This window comes from Pristiophorus japonicus, chromosome 9 (genome assembly GCF_044704955.1).
Source record: "Pristiophorus japonicus isolate sPriJap1 chromosome 9, sPriJap1.hap1, whole genome shotgun sequence".
In the NCBI taxonomy this organism is placed as follows: Eukaryota; Metazoa; Chordata; class Chondrichthyes; family Pristiophoridae; genus Pristiophorus; species Pristiophorus japonicus.
Window position 1 is genome coordinate 35,772,009 of NC_091985.1, and position 22,629 is coordinate 35,794,637.

General features: G+C 43.4%; 1 protein-coding gene across 1 annotated transcript; it reads left to right on the plus strand.

Annotated features, from left to right (window-relative positions):
• Positions 1 to 19,874: 19,874 nt before the first annotated feature.
• Positions 19,875 to 20,993, plus strand: LOC139272589 (forkhead box protein G1-like). The gene has a single exon (XM_070888659.1). The coding sequence runs from the start codon at positions 19,875 to 19,877 to the stop codon at positions 20,991 to 20,993; it is 1,119 nt and encodes a 372-aa protein (XP_070744760.1).
• Positions 20,994 to 22,629: the final 1,636 nt, after the last annotated feature.

The window sequence follows — 22,629 nt, forward strand, 5'->3', positions numbered from 1 at the left end:
CGTCTGTTCTACTTTCACTATTTAATAGCAGGAAAACTTTCTTATAACCTCTAGTCTCACTTGAGCATTTTGTACTTATATTTTTCAGTTCTGTGCTCATATGCCAAGTTAACTAGCCTGCTTGCTTCATCAATACTTAGATTTGTAACAATTAGGTGATTATGTTTCTGCTCAACTTTGTTTCTCGAATAAAAACAAGTTGACAATCTATATTAACAACTTGGAAGAAGAGACTGAGTGTAACGTTTGCTGATGATACAAAGATGGGAGGAAAAGCAATGTGTGAGGAGGACACAAAAAATCTGCAAAAGGACATAGACAGGCTAAGTGAGTGGCCAAAAATTTGGCAGATGGAGTATAATGTTGGAAAGTGTGAGGTTGTGCACTTTGTCAGAAAAAAAATCAAAGAGCAAGTTATTATTTAAATGGAGTAAGATTGCAAAGTGCTGCAATACAGCGGGACCTGAGGGTACTTGTGCATGAAACACAAAAAGATAGTATGCAGATTCAGCAAGTGATCAGGAAGGCCAATGATATCTTGACCTTTATTGCAAAGGGGATGCAGTATAAAAGCAGGGAAGTCTTGCTGCAGCTTTTCAAGGTTTTGGTGAGGCCACACCTGCAATACTGCGTACAGTTTTGGTTTCCATATTTACGACAGGATATACTTGCTTTGGAGGCAGTTCAGAGAAGGTTCACTAGGTTGATTCCGGGGATGAGGGAGTTGACTTTTGAGGAAAGGTTGAGTAGATTGGGCCTCTACTCATTGGAGTTCAGAAGAATGAGAGGCGATCTTATTGAAACGTATAAGATTATGAGGGGGCTCGACAAGGCAGATGCAGAGAGGATGTTTCTACTGATGGGGGAGACTAGAACTAGAGGGCATGATCTTAGAGTAAGGAGCCTCCCATTTAAAACTGAGATGAGGAGACATTTCTTCTCTCAGAGGGTTGTAAATCTGTGGAATTCGCTGCCTCAGAGAGCTGTGGAAGCCGGGACATTGAATAAATTTAAGACAGAAACAGACAGTTTCTTAAACGATAAGGGGATAAGGGGTCATGGGGAGCGAGCGGGGAAGTAGAGCTGGGTCTATGATCAGATCAGCCATGATCTTATTGAATGGCGGAGCAGGCTCGAGGGGCCGTATTGCCTACTCCTGTTCCTATTTCTTATGTTCTTATGATCTTCATAACTTAGGGTCCCCGGAAGCATCCTTTTTGCTTTTTCCTTACCCCTCTCCATTGCAGCAACATCTTTTTGGAGGTAAGGTACACAATGACTACCAAGTATGGACACAACTATATTCTATATGAGATTGAATTACCTATTTATATTATAAATAAAGATCCTTGAGATGAATCCCAATGTTTAGTCTTGTCTATAGATGACAACAGAAAAGACAACAGAGTTTGCAGAGTGTGTTAGAATGATAGTTGAATTAAAGCTATCTTCTTCAATAATAAAGAAAGAAAGACTTGCATTTGTATAGAACCTTTCAAGACCACCAGACATGCCAAAACGTTTTACAGCCAATGAGGTACTTTTTGAAGTGTAGTCACTATTGTAATGTAGGATGACATGCACTCAGTAATAGATTTCATGTGTATATATTTGGAAGGTGGGAGGAGGTTAACTCCTCTCTTGAACACTACAACCTCCCTTCTTCTCCCAAATCTTTCCAATTTTCCAAGAAACAAACAAACTTCCTCTGTCCTTGGGATAATTCCATTTTGTTTTCCTACTCCCCTTGCCAATTCCAGGCTCTATGAATGAATGCAATGCTTTTACTCAATTGAACAGAAGTAATATAGTATGTTATATTGATTTATGCTACTTTAAATTTTCTTGCAGGCTAGATTTTTCTAAATCCTCTGTGCAGTTTGTGCTGTAAAAATGTATTGTGTATTGACCAGTTTTCAATACACTCAATTTCTGCTCAAACTACCCCCATGCTCTGCTAAGGTTAAAAGCTATGGCAGTTGCTTTTTGGCACTTGGTTCATTAGCAAATACAAAATGACAGGCCTGGATATGGTAACTGCAGATTAGGGTCACCTTCCTGAAACAACACATTTCCAAGTTCACTCGACCTGTTCAGCAGTACAGCATGCTCAAATTTCACACCATCCTAACACTTTGTTTGTGTTCAAACTAATGCTGAGTCGTGTGTATTCTCAATAGAATGTCATTGTTCTCCCACAAGCTATTTATTTGTCCAAATATCAATCCTTGTTCCCATTTCCACTTTCCCCAAAGGTCCTTCACTTTTAAAAGAAAATGTTCACAGGATTCTCCAATGGCTCACAGTTAAATGCACTATGTGGTACAATACTGAGACCAGGAAAGTCCCAGGTTTCCATTGCCGTGTTGTTAGTTGATGTGATTTAGGGGTAATTGTGAAGGCTGGTCAATTGGCTAAGCATCCCTTGGCTAGGAATGGGCAAGTAAAAGGATTCCTGCTTTAGATCACAACCATTCCCTGCTGGAAAGAGAGCATAAATGATTGCCAGATAAGGAAAGCATTTAAAAAGCCTACTGACATTCGCTATCTAAGACTCACACATGGAGAATGGGTCACTTGGGTATGGTAATGGAGGGCTTCCATTGCTTCTGGAACTATACCCCAGCAAACATTCACTATTTATTAAAGGAATGAAATGCTATAAATGTGGCCTAGCCAAGGATATTTTAACTGTAGGTGTTGTTGGAATCATCTTCTTCTTAGGCAGTCCCCTGGAGCCGAGGAGAATTTGCATCCACACCAACATGAGTTCTAAGGTGACTGATGAGACAAATGCGGGCCCGGTCCAGAACTTCATTTTAAAGGGTGGAAGATGCCTATGCATGAATTCTTTTAATGTGGGGTGGCCAATGCACACCAGCCACCACAAGGACTAGAAAGAGCGAGTTTTGGTCCAATGGCAAGGGGATCCAAGACGATTGGAGACCAGGCTCTGCTGCATGGGCCTAGCGCACACACACACACACACACACACACACACACACACATTCCTACTGGCCCATCCCTCCCTCCCTCAGGTCCTCTCTCCCTGATTTTCAGAGATCGCAGTGTAGGTAAGCGCATTAATCTTGGAGCAGTTTGCGTATTTATCCATAGAATGCTCACACTGTACCCTGGGCCCCCCAGACCCAGCTCTGTCATGCCACTCTCTCTCCAGCCGCTCACACTTTGGTCGTTGGTACAGTAGTGATAATGAGAGACTTTAACTACCCCAATATTGAATGGGGCAGTGAATTCCTCCCCTTCTTTGTTGGAATGCAGGTCTGCTAACAAACCCATGTCTGACAGCACATGAAATCCTGTTCTGGTGCCTTACTACCTGAGGATCAAAATCTCATACCGACGGAGGGCCCTCATTTCCATAATGAAAATTGGTACAGTGAAAGCTCTGTCTGTAATATGTGATGTTCTACAATATGGGAAATCTGCTTATCCATGGCATTCTCCAACACTGGGAATTTTTTTTTTAAAGCAGTTTTATAAATCATGATCATTTTCAAACTAAAATGGTTACTGCATCAACATTATCATCATCATAGGCAGTCCCTTGGAATCGAGGAAGACTTGCTTCCACTCTTAAAATGAGTCCATAGGTAGCTGAACAGCTGAATGGTTACTGCAATGCTATGACAAATGCAGAATGGAATTTTATGGCTGCTTGAAGTCCTGATTCCAAAGAGGAGGCCCCTGGCAATGCTAAGGCTAGATTAGATTAATAAAATGAATAATTGAAAAGATTAAGATTGCTCCTACGATAGCTTAGTGGGTAAATGCACCATGCATTGTGGTACTAAGCCTTTCAGATCTAGATTCCAGGTCTAATCCTCCACCTTGTGCTGATGGCTGATTTCACTACAATTGACCCTAGTGTTATTGGGATTGGGGATGCGAAATCATCCAGATTCTCTGGATTGCTATCCACTGCTGGAAAACATGCATGCGTGGGCATCGGATGAGGTCAGGATTGGGTCTGTGTGTAATGTTCTCCATTGTCACGTGACACTAACTCACCAGGCTCACACATGAAGAATAGACACTTTGGCAAATTACTTGAGGGTGCATAACACCTGTGAAAGTGTATCTCAGTTATGAGGCTGCACAAGGAGAGAAGAGAAGAATGTGGATATAAAATTTTAACAAGGTATTTCAGGCAGGGTCTGGATATAATACTGCTGGGGCTTCAGTGATGTTAATAATGACATGTAGAAAATCAGTTAGAAAGACACATGCAGAAACTTTCCACCACAGTTTTGGGAGGGTGATCATAGGCAGAGCACCCACCAACTTACCCAAAAGTGCTACTAGTATGGTAGTGTCACACTTGGCATTTGCGTCCTCGACCAGGCCAACATCCCCAGCATTGAAGCACTGACCACACTGACCACATAGTCCGCTTGCCAGACACAAGGCTCCCAAAGCAAGTGCTCCTTCATGGCAAACGAGTCAAAGGTGGGCAGAGGAAATGTTACAGAGGAAATGGGCAGACCCTCAAAGCCTCCCTGATAAAGCACACCGACACCTGGGAGTCCCTGGCCAAAGACGCCCTAAGTGGAGGAAATGCATCCGGGCGGGCGCTGAGCACCTCGAGTCTCATCGCCGAGAGCGTGCAGAAATCAAGTGCAGACAGCGGAAAGAACGTGCGGCAAACGTGCCCCACCCTCCCCTCCCCTCAACGACTATCTGTCCCACCTGTGACAGGGACTGTGGTTCTCGTATTGGACTGTTCAGCCACCTAAGAACTCATTTTTGGAGTGGAAGTAAGTCTTCCTCGATTCCGAGGGACTGTCTATGATGATGAGTCACACTCGGACATTTGAATGGAAAAAAAAATCCAAACAGGAACAAAATTATTACTTAACCTATCAGAAACAAACATTCAACTCAAATGCAAAATATCCAAAGGGTTAGAATCCCAGTGCCTTTAGGAATGAGGTGGAAATGACACCATGCCCTGAAAACAGCTGGTTGGCACATGTGATAAAACTTGCAGTTGGATTTGTACTGAGATTTATTTATTTAGCACCAAAACATGTCTCACAAATTCAGCATGCATTTGTTGTTGAAATATTGTAAATATGCATACTGCCTGCAAAAGTAATAATTAGCAGATAACGCTGCAATACAAAACACTACAAATTAGCGGGAGATGGTAGTTTCGGGGTAAACCTAAAACAAAATATGGCTTTTAAAAACAATCTGAGATTTTTTGGAGGTGTTGCTCTGACAAAAGGGAATAGGAAGGAATCTGTTACTGCAAGCACACTTAGTACAATCATGGGTACTGTTGTGTATCAATAAAGAGTCTGACCAGATACTGTGAACTCAAAGTAAAGTGTGACCTTAGTGTCGGGGAGGACGAAAACCCCCTCATTTTACCCAGAAGGAAAAGGGTTGTGGGATCTGTCTGTGCTGCAATGTGAATTGAAACCGAGACGGTTTGACCTTGGCAGAACAATGATTGGACGGGGGAGGACACTGGAGGGCCAATGGTGGGACAGAGTCAGCCCGAAGTATGGGGCTTTCAAGCCAATGGGAGAGCACTTGCTCGAAAACTGTGGGACTGACTCATCGCCATTACTGGGCTATTGTCTTCCCCATGTTTACACTATGGAGGGAAATTATGCAGACCTTCAGAAAACTAGGGAACCCAAAACAACCCAAGGGCCTACACAATGGTGACAGGAGGCCAACGCAATCAACACCTACTCAAGGTTCAGTGGAAAAAACCCCGCAATAATCTAAAACTGCTGCATTTTTCAAAATCACAAAGCCCACCAATGGAAGGATCGATTTCAGCACGAGAGGCGGACTGGATAATCTGGCTATAAAAAGGGGTTTCTGACGCAGTGTGTGTGTGATCCAACAACCACTGAAGGAAAACCAGTGTCCGAAGACACCGAAGATAGAAGAAACAAACCACCAGACTGCAGAAGGCACAGTAGTGAGTATAACCTCTGGTCCCCAGAACTCCCAACTCAGTTAGGCCAAGAAAGGTGGGAGGTTGGGCATTGTACTGCTAAACTTGTGTAAAGATTTTCGTTGTGTCCGTTTAGTGGGATTTAGGGGGATTGTTTTGTTGGTGTATTGCTGTTTGTTGAGATACACCTTGTCAAATAAATTGGAAGCCTAAGTTCCTCTTGGAATCACCTTGTCTCAGTTCTATTGTATTACATCTCCTGATCGTGAGTCTTATGTCAGAACAGTGTAAGGGAAGCTAGGCGCGCCTCGAAAACGCTCAACTGTGTGTCACAGGCTAGGGAAGAAGGGATTAGGAGTGTTTAACACTCACAGGTGCCTCACAGGCTAGGCATAAGCTGTGGGAACGCACGAATCTCAAAACCCCCTTCATAAGCTGTGGACACAGTCTCTTCAGGGGTGCTCTTGCAGCACTCAGGGTACCTCACAGGCCAGGCATAAGCTGTGAGGGCAGAAGCCCAGAGAGAGACACCCAAGGCACAACAACACTCCCTGAGAACCCCTTACACTTAGTCTTTTATTACAGGTCTCCAGAATGCCTGTCCAACCTGTGATGCCTCCTTAAGTACAGGTGCTCCCAAGGGATTGTGGGATCCCTTGGAACTCCAGGGGATGAGCCCTCTGGTGGTTACACAAGATATTTACAGGTTTACATATATAACACTGCCCTTCCCCCCCCCCACAAACCTCCCCAAAGTCAATAGTGTAACTATTTACAAGGTGAGTCGATCTGGGGCCTTTCTTTCCCTGATTGATCGTCTCGGTGCAAATGCTGGTTTTGGTGAGTCGTTTGTTGAGCCTTCGCTGGGCTGCTGTGCAGCTGGCCTTGCTGGGCTGTCTGGTGTGGTGAGTCCTGCTGGGCTGCTGCAGGTGACAGGTTCTGCTTCGTGGCCAACCGCTGTGTCAGTTGCCACTGGTGTGTGTGTTGGAGGGTCAAAAAAGGTAGGGTCTAATGTGGGTTGCTCTGGATAGTCCGTGAATCTGAGTTTGGTTTGGTCCAAGTGTTTCTGTAGATTTGAAATTTTGATCCGAAACACCCTACTCTCCTCTTTGGTCACAACAGTGCCGGGAAGCCACTTGGGACCTTGTTCATAGTTCAACACAAATACAGGAACATTAATTTCAATTTTGCATGACACATTTACGTTATCATGATATGTACTTTGTTGAAGCCGCCTGTTCGTGTAGATCAGGGTAGACTAACGAGAGCCTTGTTTTAAGTGCCCTTTTCATGAGCAGTTCAGTGGGTGGAATCCCAGTGAGCCAGTGGGGTCTCGTATGGTAACTAAGCAGGACTCGGGATAGGCGAGCTCTGCTTGATTGTTTGCAATGCTCTCTCTGCTTGACCGTTGGATGTTGGTTTGAACGGGGCAGATGTAACATGTTTGATCTCATTGTGGGTCATGAACTTTTTGAACTCGGCACTGGTGAAACACAAGGACATCAGGCAGGTCGTGCTTGGCAAACATGGCCCGCAGGCTTTCAGTGGTGGCAGCCAACGTGCTTGCCGACATTATCTCACATTCAATCCATTTGGAGTACGCATCGACAACCTCTAGGAACATTTTACCCAAGAACGGGCCTGCATAGTCGACATGGATCCTAGACCACGGTTTGGAGGGCCAAGACCATAAACTTAGTGGTGCCTCCCTGGTGCATTGCATAACTGTGAACACGTGTTACATTTGTGCACGCAGCACTTTAAGTCCGCATCGATACCGGGCCACCACACGTGGGATCTGGCTATTGCTTTCATCATTACAATGCCTGGGTGAGTACTGTGGAGATCACTAATAAAAGTGTCCCTGCCCTTTTTGGGTACCACTACCCAATTACCCCAAAGAAGGCAGTCTGTCGGTATAGACATTTCATCTCTGCGCTGCTGGTACGGCTTTATCTCTTCCTGCATTTCTAATGGGACACTGGACCAGCTCCCGTGAAGCACACAGTATTTTACTAAGGACAGTAAGGGGTCCTGGCTCATCCAGGTACTAATCTGTCGGGCGGTAACAGGTGATTGCTCACTCTCGAATGCTTCCATTACCATAACTAAATCTGTGGGCTGTGCCATTTCCGCCCCCATGGTGGGCAATGGCAGCCTACTGAGAGCATCGGCACAGTTTTCTGTGCCTGGCCTGTGGCGATGGCGTAGTTGTATGCGGACAACATGAGCGCCCATCTCTGGATGTGGGCCGATGCATTCGTATTTATCCCCTTACTTTCAGAAAAGAGGGATATCAGTGGCTTATGGTCAGTTTCCAATTCAAATTTGAGCCCAAACAGATATTGATGCATTTTCTTTACCCCAGAAATACACACTAATGCTTCTTTTTCAATCATGCTGTAGGCCCTCTCAGCCTTAGACAGACTTCTGGATGCATAAGCAACCAGTTGTAATTTCCCAAATTCATTAGCTTGTTGCAATACACACTCGGCACCATATGACGATGCATCACATGCTAGTACCAAACGTTTACATGGATCATACAACGCAAGCAATTTGTTTGAGCATAGCAATTTTCTAGCTTTTACAAAGGCATTTTCTTGGCTTTTACCCCAAACCCATTCGTCTCCTTTATGCAGTAGGTGTGCAGTGGTTCTAACAGTGTGCTGAGACCCGGTAAGAAGTTACCAAAGTAGTTCAGGAGTTCTAGAAACGACCGCAGCTCCGTCACGTTCTGTGGCCTCGGTGCGTTCTCGATTGCCTCCATCTTCGAATCAGTGGGCCTGATGCTGTCTGCCGTGATTCTTCTCCCCAGGTACTCTACTTCAGGTGCCTGGAAAACGCACTTCGAGCGTTTTAACCTGAGCCCCACGCAGTTGAGCCGACTAAGAACCTCCTCCAGGTTCTGCAGATGCTCGACTGTGTCCCGACCTGTAACCAAGATGTCGTCTTGGAAGACCACGGTGCGTGCACCAACTTCAGTAAGCTTTCCATGTTTCTCTGGAATATCGCCGTGGCTGATCGAATCCCAAACGGGCATTTGTTGTAAATGAAGAGACCTTTGTGCATGTTGATGCAGATGAGGCCCTTCGATGATTCCTCCAGCTCCTGCGTCATGTAGGCAGAGGTCAAGTCCAGCTTCATGAACGTCTTGAAGCCCAAGCCTCTCGGACAGCAGTTTGGGCATCTAACAAGAAAGCGCATATTTCCCAGATGATCCTGAAGCTGCCACACATTAGATGGTGGATGAAGGGGCTGTTAAACGATCCCCCAATGTCCTACATTTACTGCAAATGGACTCCTTCACGCAAGCCGCCATCTGCAGCACATTATCTGATATGACTCCCAATGCCTACACTAATGCTTGAAGTTCTTCCAGCATGATTTTTTTTTAATGCAAGATTCCATGAGCTGCTGATTAGCAACCTCTTTAGCTGAGAGGTAACAGCTCTTGACCTTACAACCATCAATGTCATCTGTTCACTTGTGCTGTGTGTGTCACCCAGTGCACAGACCCTGTCCCAATTTGGTAGATGGAGTATAATGTTGGAAAGTGTGAGGTCATACACTTTGGCAGAAAAAAAATCAAAAGCAAGTTATTATTTAAATGGGGAAAGATTGCAAAGTGCTGCAGTACAGCAGGACCTGGGGGTACTTGTGCATGAAACACAAAAGGATAGTATGCAGGTACAGCAAGTGATCAGGAAGGCCAATGGTATCTTGGCCTTTATTGCAAAGGGGATGGAGTATAAAAGCAGGGAAGTCTTGCTACAGCTGTACAAGGTTTTGGTGAGGCCATACCTGGAATTCTCTGTGCAGTTTTGGTTTCCATATTTACGAAAGGGTATACTTGCTTTGGAGGCAGTTCAGAAAAGGTTCACTAGGTTGATTCCAGGGATGAGGGAGTTGACTTATGAGGAAAGGATGAGTAGGTTGGGCCTCTACTCATTGGAGTTCAGAAGAATGAGAGGTGTATCGAAACGTATAAGATTATGAGGGGACTTGACAAGGTAGATGCAGAGAGGATGTTTCCACTGATGGAGGAGACTAGAACTAGAGGGCATGATCTTAGAATAATGGGCCGCCCATTTAAAACAGAGATGAGGAGAAATTTCTTTTCTCAGAGGGTTGTAAATCTGTGGAATTCGCTGCCTCAGAGAGCTGTGGAAGCTGGGACATTGAATAAATTTAATAGGTAGTTTCTTAAATAATAAGGGGTTCTGGGGAGTGGGCGGGGAAGTGGAGCTGAGTCCATGATCAGATCAGCTATTATCTTATTGAATGGCAGAGTAAACTCGAGAGGCCGTATGGCCTACTCCTGTTCCTATTTCTTATGTTCTTATCTTATGTTCTTATTCCATTTACTAACTTTCCTGGCATGGATGTTTATGCTAGGCAGGGATAGTGTGAGTGGGGTTTCATGCTGCAAAGTACTGAGGGTATCACTGAGGGGCCTGCTTCTTCTTCTTGCTACAGCATATCTAGAGGAAAATGAGTTAGAATGGTCTTTGGAGGACAATTGAAGAAGTAACATGAGGATTTTACAATATAATAACAATGAATACAGGGTGCAATAGCAAGAGAAGCAGAATGCCATGACAAACCATCAGTTGGCACATGCCTTCCTACATCCCCATCTCCGACACTATAAGGCCTGTCTCCCTAAGATCTGCAAGGCTTAATCCTGATAGAAGATGAGAGGCTCCACTCCTTTTGTCGTCATTCTCTTTTAGCCATTATGGGCTGTCTTTTCTTTAAAAAAGAAAGGAAAAATTCAGAATTACCTTTTGTCTCTTGACATGCAGTAGACCAAAGCATCAGAATGCAGCCTATAATGGATGTGATGACAGGTGTGTGCAATAAGCAATTTCATTCCATGTGAGGCTTTTGTGGGAGGCATGCAGAGAAGGATGTAAGTCAAGAAACACTTCCAAGTGATTGTAGGGATGTAAATGTGAGTGTGCTACCTGATGAGTATTGATGGTAATTAGTTCAAAGCAATTTAATACAGTGCGAGGGGGAGGTCATTGTAAGTGAATGACATGCTTAGTATAGAGCATTCTTGGAAGGTTTGACTGGCTCATTTTGCCTTGCCAGACTTGGTATGGTTATGAAACTTTTTTCCAGCACTGAGTAGCCATGCATTGGGTATTTTTCATGGTGCTCGTCTCCCTGACCACCTCCTTCCACTGACCCTGAGCAGTTCAACTTGGGAGGGCCCTCCAACTTTCCATTCCAAAGAGGGCCTTCTTTCGCAGCTTAACCTGCTGTAGCAGCACTTTTCTTTAACCATTCTTCAGGATGTGAGCATCGCTCACAAGGCCGGCATATAGTGCCCATCCCTAATTGCCCTTGAGAAGATGGTCGTTGGCCTTCTTCTTGAATAGCTGCGATCCATGTGGTGACTGTACTCCCGCAATGCTGTTAGGTCAGGAGTTTTCATACTTTGACCCAGTAACGGTGAAGGAACGGCGATATTTGTCCAAGTCAGGATGGTGTGTGACTTGGAGGAGAACATCAAGCTGATAGTGTTCCCATGCATCTGCTGCCCTTCTCCTTCTAGGTGGTTGAGATCGTAGGTTTGGAAGACACTGCTGAAGAAGCCTTGGCGACTTGCCAAAGTCCAAATTCACAAAGCGGGGACTCTGTGCCTTGCAACAGACCTCTATGATATTTGGACAAAAGAAGATGGGTTTCTTGGAGATACAAATATCTATATACATACAACTGGCCCACCTTTGAAAGAAAATTTGTAGTGGATGAGAAGAAGCCAATTTATTTCTGATCAGCAAAAGTTTTTCAAATGATTTACTTGCAATTACCACATGAACAGATGAACACGGGTTTAGTTTCAGCATTGGTGAGGATGCTAATAATTTCCAAACTAACTTTTTAGTTGTAAAATGTTATACATGGTGATGTCATTGTCATGTAATATGGTTTTGATATTGCATAGCGATGACATCTGCTGATTCCTATTACTGCAATTAATTTTCTTTTGCAAATTCATTTGAAGAGATTCAGGAGCTCAAGCCACATTGGACAAGAATGAACTAATTAGTACTCGTGGTCCCTCCAGCTGAAATCTGCATTTAAATTTCTTCACATGCACAGTGCCCAGCACAACCAAAACACAAGCCAGAATGAGATATAGTTCTGCATAAAATATGTTATAAAATTTAGAGCACATTATGAAGTCCTGTAGAATAAAATGTATAGCTCATTTGTAGCACTGATCATAATGCGATGTTGTGCAGTGTCAGCTGTGGCTCAGTGGGTAGCATTCTCACCTCTGAGTTAGAAGGTTGTGGGTTCAAGTCCCATCCCACTTAAGCACAAAAAAATCGGTTGACACTCTGGTGCAGTGCTGCACTGTTGGAGATGCTGTCTTTTGGATGAGACATTAAACCAAGGCCACGTCTGCTTTCTCAAGTGGACGTAAAAGATCCCATGGCACTATTTCTAAGAAGAGCAGGGAAGTTATCCCTGGTGTCCTGGCCAATATTTATCCCTCAATCAACTTAACAAAAAAATCAAATTATCTGGTCATTATCACATTGCTGTTTGTGGGAGCTTGCTTGTGTGCAAATTGGCTGCTATGTTTCCTACATTACAACAGTGACCGCACTCCAAAAGTACTTCATTGGCTATAAAGTGCTTTGAGACGTCCCGTGGTTGTGAAGGGCACTATATAAATCCAAGTCTTTCTTTCTTTTATCCAAGTCAGTCCACATGTGTAATACAAATCATATCCCCTTGGCACTTATAATCGATCCTCTATAGATACAGAATGAAATGGCTTCATTTAGCATTAATATGGAGTTTGAAAGTGTTGCATCATTTAACCTGTTACAGTTTGATACATGGATGCTCCAATGAAATTGGTGCTTTGGCACAGCATCTAGAATTACATTAAAACATTAGAAATTAATGGAAGAAATTCAGCTTTGAGATTATAGTACTAAAAAGGTAATCCTGCAATGGCAGTAATTTTGAAAGAAGGAAGTCTGCATTCGTCAGTGGAGATTTTAAAAATCAGTTACAAAGAAGCATGGCAAAGTTTGCCAGGTTATTTTCCCCATTTCCATTGAATATTGAATTCTTCAGATCAAACAATGAATGTTGATATCAGACTCTGATATCTACCTAGATCCTCTACAATATGCATTCATAAATTTAGTGAAGTTTCAGATTTCAGGCAAATACTTTTATGGTACTAAACAAATGAACTGTTTTGGTTTGTAATTCTTCTGTCAGCTATATGATGTCAAAAAGAAAACAGCTAACGTGTCAGTAAAATGTCTTTTGGCAGTAAAGCATTTCTCATAGAGGATGAAAAGCAACAACCAAGGTGACCTTGTAGTGCTTTGTGCAGTAGTCTGCGCCATTAATTACCCAGCACTAGAATGTTTGTTAAAATCATGTGATCTGATTTGCCAGCCAGTGGTCACTAATCCCCCCGATAGAGTTCCACATTCTGAGAACTGAATATACATCAGTGCTCTGAGTGAGTGTAGCAGGGTTTTATAACATTGTGATTGCCTATAACAGCACTGATATTGATTCATCAGTGATCTAATACTTCTTGTACCCTTGGACTAAACATTAAAAGTGATTCAATAAGGAGGAAAAAAAAGAGATCACTAAGTGTCTAGCTGTTCATACAGTGATTTTTATTTCTTGTCCCTCGATATGGGAAGCCACCCATGTCAGCAGGCTATTTGATCATGGGACAGTAGTCATGTCCTCACCCCGTGTCCACGCACATGGATTTTCCTGAAAGCATCAGTGTTTATTGATCAGACGTAGGGCCTGTGATTGAGTTTCCCCCTCCCCTTCCTAGGCAAGGGTGCTGTAACGATTTGCAACACCCCTGATATCATCCCAGCTGAGATCAGCTGACAGCACACACGGGCTTAGTTTCACCATTTATCAGCTGAATCAATACATTTTAATAAGGCAGCCTTTTTGGCAGAAATAACCACTTTGGTAGGAGGATTAGAAAAGCAGAATATTTTTTTAAAGGTTGAGAGACTAATAAATGTTGGTATTCAGAGGGATTTGGATGCCCTTGTACATGAAACACAGAAAGTTAACATGTAGCTACAGCAAGCAATTGGGAAGGTAAATGGTATGTAAACATTTATTGCAAGGGATGGGAGTATAACAGTAAGGAAGTCTTGCCGCAATTACATACGGCTTTTAATGAGACCACACCTGGAATACTGTGCACAGTTTTGGTCTCCTTATCTAAGGAAGGATATACTTGCCTTGCAGGTGGTGCAATGAAGGTTCACTAAATTGATTCCTGGGATGAGAGGGTTGTCATATGAGGAGAAATTGAGTAGAATGGGCCTGTAAGAATGAGAGGTGATCTCATTGAAACATATAAAATTCTTAGAGGGCTTGACAGGGTAGATGCTGAGAGGCTATTTCCCGTGGCAGGAGAATCTGGAACTAGGGGTCATAGTCTCAGGATAAGAGGTCGGCCATTTAGGACTGAAATAGGGAGACATTTCTTCATTCAGAGGGTGGTGAATCTTTGGAATTCTCTACCCCAGAGGGCTGTGAATGCTCAGCCATTGAGTATATTCAGGAATGAGATCGATAGATTTTTGGACACTAAGGGAATCAAGGGATATGGGGATAGGTAAGGAAAGTGAAGTTGAGGTAGAAAATCAGCCACGATCTTATTGAATGGAAGAGCAAGCTCGAGGGCAGTATGGTCCACTCCTGCTCCTATTTATTATGTTCTTAAACAAAAATAAGGAAAGGCACCGTTCTCCATTCCTACTTTATATTTCTCAGCCATACTTAACCTGGAGAATGAAGAAATGAAGCAGGAGTGTTTAAGGTTGGCTTGCCAGCTGGCATCATGAATGACTGAAAACAGTTTCCTGCTGATCTCAGTTACTGAGTGAGAGTGAAAAATATTTTCTCACAGGTGTCTTTTCGGCCAATGGTGTTTAATATTTGAGTCCAAGTTAGTAATGTCCTCAATAGTTCAGTTGCTACGTGTACTGGATAATGTGGAACTGAGCCATACTGACAGGAAAGTCCCACGTTTAATCTCTGGTCTATGCTGAGTTAGTTCCCCTCAACCAGCGTGGTGCTAGGAGTGTTACTTTTGGCTGAAGTGCTTTAGGTTAGGGAATAGGCTGGTGGGGGGATCTACCAAGGTTCCCACTGCTGTTATTCAGTAACCCCTGCTGGACAGGATCGGGCTCAGCTGTGATTGCTCCCACAGTCAGTGGACACTGATTGTCTTGGCTCCTGTGTGAAAAAAGGGCTATTTGACCTTACTCCAGCATGTCAGTGTTGTTGGGAAAATAGAAGGGGAAAGAAAATTGGGCCTAGAAATTCATCTTGGGCAGTGGCTCAAAACGGGCAGTATCGGATCGGCTGCCCGTGATACACAGCGCCTGATATCTAGTTACATTGACTGTGATGGAGCTGAATATCAGGCGCTGCGTATAATGGGCAGCCGATCCGATACCGCCCGTTTTGTGCCCCCACCCGAGACTATTTTTGGTCTTTAAAGTACTGTATAAAGTTAGAATAGGGGAGGAGAATCACTCAGTGCTGATTTTAGAAATTTTCTTCCTTCTTTCTTCTGGGAACCCCATCGGAGTATTAACTATTACCCTCGGTTTAAATTCCATTTGAAACATTTAGATCTCTGGTCAGACAAGTATTTCTACCTCCTCTTCAGAAGGATTTGAATTTTGCCAGCAAGTGGCTCCATGGGTGCAGCCGCCCTCCAGGACTTTCCCGTTCCTCATGCATGATGGTAGTCTACTGTAGCAGGAAGTGCACCACAATCCAATTTGAGTCCTGGCTTCGCCCAGCATCCAGACACATGTATTCTCCAGCTGAAGTGAAGAATCCTGACTAACTTCCCCCCTCCCCAATCCAGGTTCGCTGAGGCCAGTTCTAGTGGTCCACAGGCTGAGAGAGCTCAAATAACTCAGCACAGATGGGGGACTTTCTGGTCTGTGTGGGTTAGCACTACACTGAGCATTGCGTTTACCTACTCGATCAGGGAAGCTGAGTTAGCCAATCTCAAAAAATACTTCAAAAATCAATGGGGTTTAATGGCAATAATGAACATGGGAGCAAGGTATGATCAGGTTTTAAAGCTGGATGCGTCAAAAAAATTAAAATTCCAATATATAGACAGAGTTCCTTGTCTGATATTACCTCTTTATTATAATGGTGTAATTTGATAGCTGGGTGTAAATACTCGTTATACTGCCATTACCCAATAACTCCGCAAAAGTGATTTTTAATGGTGCCTTTAGAGAATTAATTCAGCATTGATCATAGAATAGATTCACTAACGGCGCATTCCTTAATATTTTTATAGAGACTCCCCACTCCTCAAATTTCTTTTAAAATTCATTACAGCAAACCTTTCTGTCGCAGGGAGAATGTGCCCATACTGCGAGAATGTACTCCCCACCGATTTAGATCAAACCAGACCTTGCACAATATTAATCAGGACTGTCTTTAACTTTCTAACCCACGGCCAATTGTGAAGCTTTTTGCTATTGTTGTAAATGCCGTCTAATAATGAAATGCCAGGCTATTCGTAATAAATCTCTATTAAAACGAGTTGGAAAGGTAAATGTTATCATTTAACCTGTGGGTACCACAGTCAAAATAAATACAAATTGATGCGATTCTATTTAGCCCCTCATACTGTGCTCTGTAAAACTTGCATCAATTCTTAAACTTCCATCTCATACAGTGGATTCGGCGAGTTTCCCCCTCTGAATATTATTTTTTTGTAAAGAAGAGTTTCAGAAAACAGGGGGAAAAATCAAAACGCCAAGGTCTCAACTCTTAGAAATGACTTATGTGTAAAACGAATTGTACTAACCGGAATCCGTTTATCCTGACTGTAAAGCGGACTACAGAGCGGTGTCTTGGTGTCAATTACTCCGCCAGAATGGAAAGTTGGGAGGAAATCGGAATACATGCCTCTTTATATCCCTATAACGCACAGACAGATATACGGTTAGAAAAGCAGATAGATAAATAGGCACCTACATAAACAAATATAGATGTACAGATACTGAAAAGCGAAATAATTGGACACGCATATAAACGGGTACATTCTCAAAGAGTGAAGCTTGCAGAAGAAGAAACACGCACATTAAAAATACGATAGCCTCAATCAGAAACCCAGCAGTAGGGGAAAAAGGAAATTGTCTAATTGCCAGATACTTTATTTTTCATTTAAATTGGATGGGTTCGTTAAATAAACTCTTCCGAGTATTGCATATATTTCCTTTACTTTGATAATTTCGGGACTATTGCAGTGCAGTGCCAACGTGTTTATACTTAGACAGTTCTTAATTGTGCTTCGGGTTGTTCGTCATGTATCTGTGTGTTACTATAAAGCGCCTGTTAAAGTCATGGTGCAGATAACATCACTCCATCTTGACCGCCCTATGATTGTTTAAGCTCCATAAGTAAGCAATATTTCGACACTGGTATATTGGGAACGAATTTTGTGGATGTGTTCGCTCAGAAAATATAACTTTCGATTAGACGTTTCACCAAACTCCTACTAACATTTATAAATGTGACTTGAAATAACATTTCAATCTCTTTAAAAAATACTTCAAACCCAACTGAATTAATTATGCTACTAAGACAGTATTAACCTAGCAAATATTAATGTTTAAAATTAATCATAATAAGCCGTGCCGCGAATAACGTCTGAAAATGAATTGCTGGAGAAAGGCTGAAATGCCTACTTTACCTGAGTCTGGACCGGTTGCACTCGGCGTTACATACCCATTACTGTCAATAAATCCTATTCATTTATTTACGGTTTATTTTGAGGATTTCTTGAATGGAAACACCGCAGACATTTTACAATTGGTTTAATGTTGAAAAAAGCGTTCAAACTATCTCTCACCCTGCTGAGTATTTCCAACATGTTCTGTTTTTACCTCTCACCCTGGTTCATTTACAGGGAGGGGGGCTGTCTTTTTATTAGATAATTAGACTATTATTAAAAGGGTTGGCTTTCTAAAATTTAAAATATAAATGCATAATGGTGCAGAATGCAAGAAATAACCAATTATTTATGCATATATAATTTCCAGTGGTTCCCATACTGTATACTTCAATCTCAGCCTCCTTCCCAGGCCCTGTAATCCACTTTCAAGAACACCTTTAACATTTACTCTGCATTAATATACCCGACCTTTCCTTTCGTCATGTACACCCCTCTTGCTGTTTTTTTTTAATGTTCCGTGTATTTTCAGAATCACACCGCGGCTGACTGCACGACTGTGATACATCCCACGTCCCATTTCCTTTCATAAATGTTGCTATCACAGTTGTATCAGATACTACAGAATATTTGTCACTGTTCTGTTACTTTCATTTTTGCGCTCTAATCAAAAAGTGCACCAATAAAGGAGCACGGCGTTTCTCGGTCTGACCGTCTGCTGTTTATTTCTAATTGTAACGAGTGAGGTGATCGAGATGAACTCTCCCTGTTATTCTCCCTCGTAAACGTGCTCCTTCCTTTCCTATTTTAATCGCTTTTAGTAACTGAGTTTTTTCAATATCACAAGAGTAATCTCAAACTCGTACACCTTGTCATTCCCCAGAACTCGTGTATCGCTACTCATCGCAGCTCCCCGCTCATCTTTTGCACTTTATTACATTTAATCCTGTGCTGGTTTTTTTCCCCCGTGAAGCGACAGAACCATAAGAAACTGAAGTGCAAACGGGTTGTTTCCTCCCGTTCTTTCGCTTGCTCATGGCAAAGGAGAGAATGTGTGAATGTGCACTTCTCAATTACCTGCCCACCAGACTTTTAGTGACACCGGACTATTACTGCCTGCTGTTTCTGTGGGTTTGGGAAATTAACATCGACTTTCCTTTTTTTTAAAGAAATGAACACAAAGGTAAAAACTCTCCCATCGGGAAGAGGTTGCAGAGAAAGCCCAGCAGCACTGACCCACGACCAAGAGTTTCTAATGAGAGTTGAACCGCCACTTCCTAAACCCAATTAGCACTTAACAAAGAGCGCTCTTAAAGACTTGTTTCCCCAGCGCCGTTCTGCCGTGTTTTGTTTTGGTTCATTGATGTCTCCTTGACTAATTGTTGGCTCTGTTAAGATACATTTTAACAATGCAGATCAACAATAAACAAATGAATTTTGGGGGATTATTTGCTTGAACAAGAAGACTTTCCGCTTCCATGAATTAAGAGGGAATACAAACAATTTAACAGTGTCCGAGAAACTGCAATCAATGTATCATTTTGACGAATGCTATCTGCAGAATCTCTCTAACAGAGAAAAGCGATCACGAAAGATATAACAAGAGACAAAAACAACAGAACGTTTTAATCTGTATTTTTAAATCAGTTTGTCTAACCCATATTTGTGCTTATCCTCTACAGTGCTTCACCCCTGTCAGAATAAAAACAAGGTAAAAAAAAACGTTGAATAAATGACATAAGAGTCAGTGAGTGGTAATCGATCCATTACCTGCATGGCCCGGTGTCCTCTTTCCTTCCCCAATCCGCCCTATAGACCGTGTTGGTCAATTTCAAATCAATTTCAGAGCCCAAATAGATACACAACATCTTTAGGCTGATTGGCTGGAAAGAGGCGGGTTAAAGCGTCTTCCACTCAAACCTGATTGGACATCCATCGCGGAAAAAAAATGTTTAAAGTAACTTATTGATGGAGGCGTCGCTTCTCTTCCTCCCCCCACCCCCCCCCCCCCCCCCCAGTTAATTACCTGTTTTGATTCAGGTTGGCCCGCTCTGTTCCTCGTCAAGTATCCTCCCGCCTGCAGTCTCCCGGTCGCTCCAGCGTGCTCTCTTTGACCTCTTTTTAAAAAAATTATTTGAACGAGGGAGAGAGGCGAGGATTAAAAAAAGAGAGAGAGCGCGCGTGATGTTGAGCATGGGAGATGAGAAGCAGCCGAAAATGGTTCCGAAGTCCACCTCTTTCAGTATCAAGAGCTTGCTGCTCCCCGAAGCGGTGCAACAAAGTGACAACCACCAGAGCTGCCGAGCCGGGCTCCAGAGCGTCACAAACGGGGAACCCGAGAGCGGGGCTCTCAAGTCTGACTTTAAATACCAGGGCGACGCCGACACGCCGGTGGCCGCCGAGGAGGACGATCACAAAAAGGACGAGAAGAAACCGGGCAAATACGACAAGCCGCCTTTCAGCTATAACGCCCTGATCATGATGGCCATCCGGCAGAGCCCGGAGAAGAGGCTGACTCTCAACGGCATCTACGAGTTCATCATGAAGAATTTCCCTTACTACCGGGAGAACAAGCAGGGCTGGCAGAACTCCATCCGCCACAACCTCAGCCTCAATAAATGTTTCGTCAAGGTGCCCCGGCACTACGATGACCCCGGAAAAGGGAATTACTGGATGTTGGACCCGTCCAGCGACGACGTGTTCATCGGCGGGACGACGGGGAAACTCCGGCGGAGATCCGCCACGTCACGGGGCAAGCTGGCTTTCAAAAGAGGGCTTCGTCTTTCGCCGTCCGGGCTGGGCTTGGTGGATCGGGGCAACCCCCTGTACTGGCCGCTCTCGCCGTTTCTGTCCTTGCACCATCCCCACAACAGCCTCACTTACAGCAGCGCTGCCTCCAGCTTTTTGAACCAAGCCCCCACCTACAGCTCCTTGCTTTCCGGCTGTGGCTCCGGGGTCGAGCAGATGGGCGGAGGGGAACTCGCTCACCCCTTGCTCCGGGGATCAGTACAGTGCGGGCTGGCCAACGGCTACACGGTGAACCCTTGCTCGGTCAGCCTGCTGTCGGGACAGGCCGGCTACTTTTTCCCGTCGCTGCACCACTCGCAGTCGGTGCAGCACCAGAGCGGACCGGGGATGGGGAACCCAGGGGCCCCCTCCAGCTCTCCTCCAGCAGCCTCGTCTCTCATCGGCGAGACCCTCAGACCGTCCCTCTCCACTTTCCCGTCCGGACTCGCCGCTGGCTTTACCAGCTACTTGTCACAGCAGAGCGGAGGGGCTTCTAGCAATTCCTTTTTGCACTGATGTAGGCCCTGGACGTGACAGTAGGTAGCAAACAAATGCTATGCAAAACTAAAAGCTGCACCTTACTTCAGGAAACCTGTGCTGATATATTTGCTAGATTATTACATCTAGTGTTAGTCGGATATTGACTCTTATATGCTCTGGAAAAAAAAACATTTTTAAAAAAGTCTCGAAGGCTGTAGTTTCATCCTGTAATAATGATATAATGTCGAAGGTACCTTGCACACTTGCTACTGCAAACAGCGAAAAAAATAGCTCCTGCCTTCTTTTTATAGTTTAAATGGAAAGGGAGAAAAAAAACCAATGCAACCGGTTTGCTTTGCAATATTAACGCGACAAAAAAGGGAATACGTTACCTTTAGTCTGAAACCCAGACTTCACTTTGACCAAAGGTAACACTACTGCATAATCCAAAATACTAGCGAAACGTTTGGAGTAAGTTTGTTTTATTTTCTTTTTGAGTGTTTAACACTATTTATTATTTATAAAAATGTACATATATGTATTTATAATTTAATAAGTTACACAAATATGTCTCCCCCAGCGTTGTAGGTTATTTAATTCTCTTGTGCGAATTAATTATCTTGGAGTAATAACAAATGTGGTGACATTTTATTTTTTTGTGTTCCTATCTGAAATGGTTGCACCATTTGTTTTATCACTCTCTATAAAAGCGCCTTAACCTTAATAAACACAGACAAACAGGGTTTCTAGAAAACTTAGACCACTGTGAGATATTTGTTTCTTCTTTGAATTACCAACAGTCTTAAATTGCCGAAACCTTGTTTGCATTGCTCAGGATTTCCCCCGCATTATTTCAACAGAAACGGATAAATAATAATACAAATTTCACATTACTTGTGCTCCATTTTTGGTGTGTGTGTTGTGTGTTTGTGTATGTATGTGGGCGCCTTGCAATATCTTCCACACGTTTAAATAGTGCTTTCGGATTTGGAAAATAACATATAAACACAGCAGAGCTCTGGAGCCGGTTAAGGAATGCCTCGTATAAGCTTGACATCTTGGAAAGGGCAGAAATCTGTTTTCGGAACTTGAGTTATAATTAATATCTTACATTTTTTTTATCTGTGGGTTTTTTTTTGCAATGGAAGGGTGCTTGTTCGACGATAGGACGCTTTATGGAGGCGATGCCTGTGATAGTCTTGGTCAAAGTATGAAAGTACATGGAATTAAAATGAGTGCCATGACTGGAATGGCTGAATCCTTCAGCCTGAGTGTCTGTAATATTTTGTTGTACATATTTGCTCAGAAGATCACGTGTCGACATCCCTACATTTGATGGAACATTTATTTGGGTTCTAACGATCGGATCTTCATACCGAATGCGATTTGGTTTAGCTTTCTTTATATGTAATTTACTGAGAACGGATATAAATGTTCCCAATGTGTGGCAAGCTGTTTTGAGGTGAATTTGAAACTCTGAGCGAGCTCTCAACAGCCAGTAATACAAGCGCAAATCGAAACAGGGAAATGCATTAGACTGAGCTGGAAGTCACCTAACCCCGGGCTCTGACCTCCACGCAGTCCCGCCGCTCATTTGTATATATTTTGCACTGTCGCCGAAGGTTTCATCTAGACTTCACGCCGATTTGCCAGGCAAGGGCGAGGCGGCTCT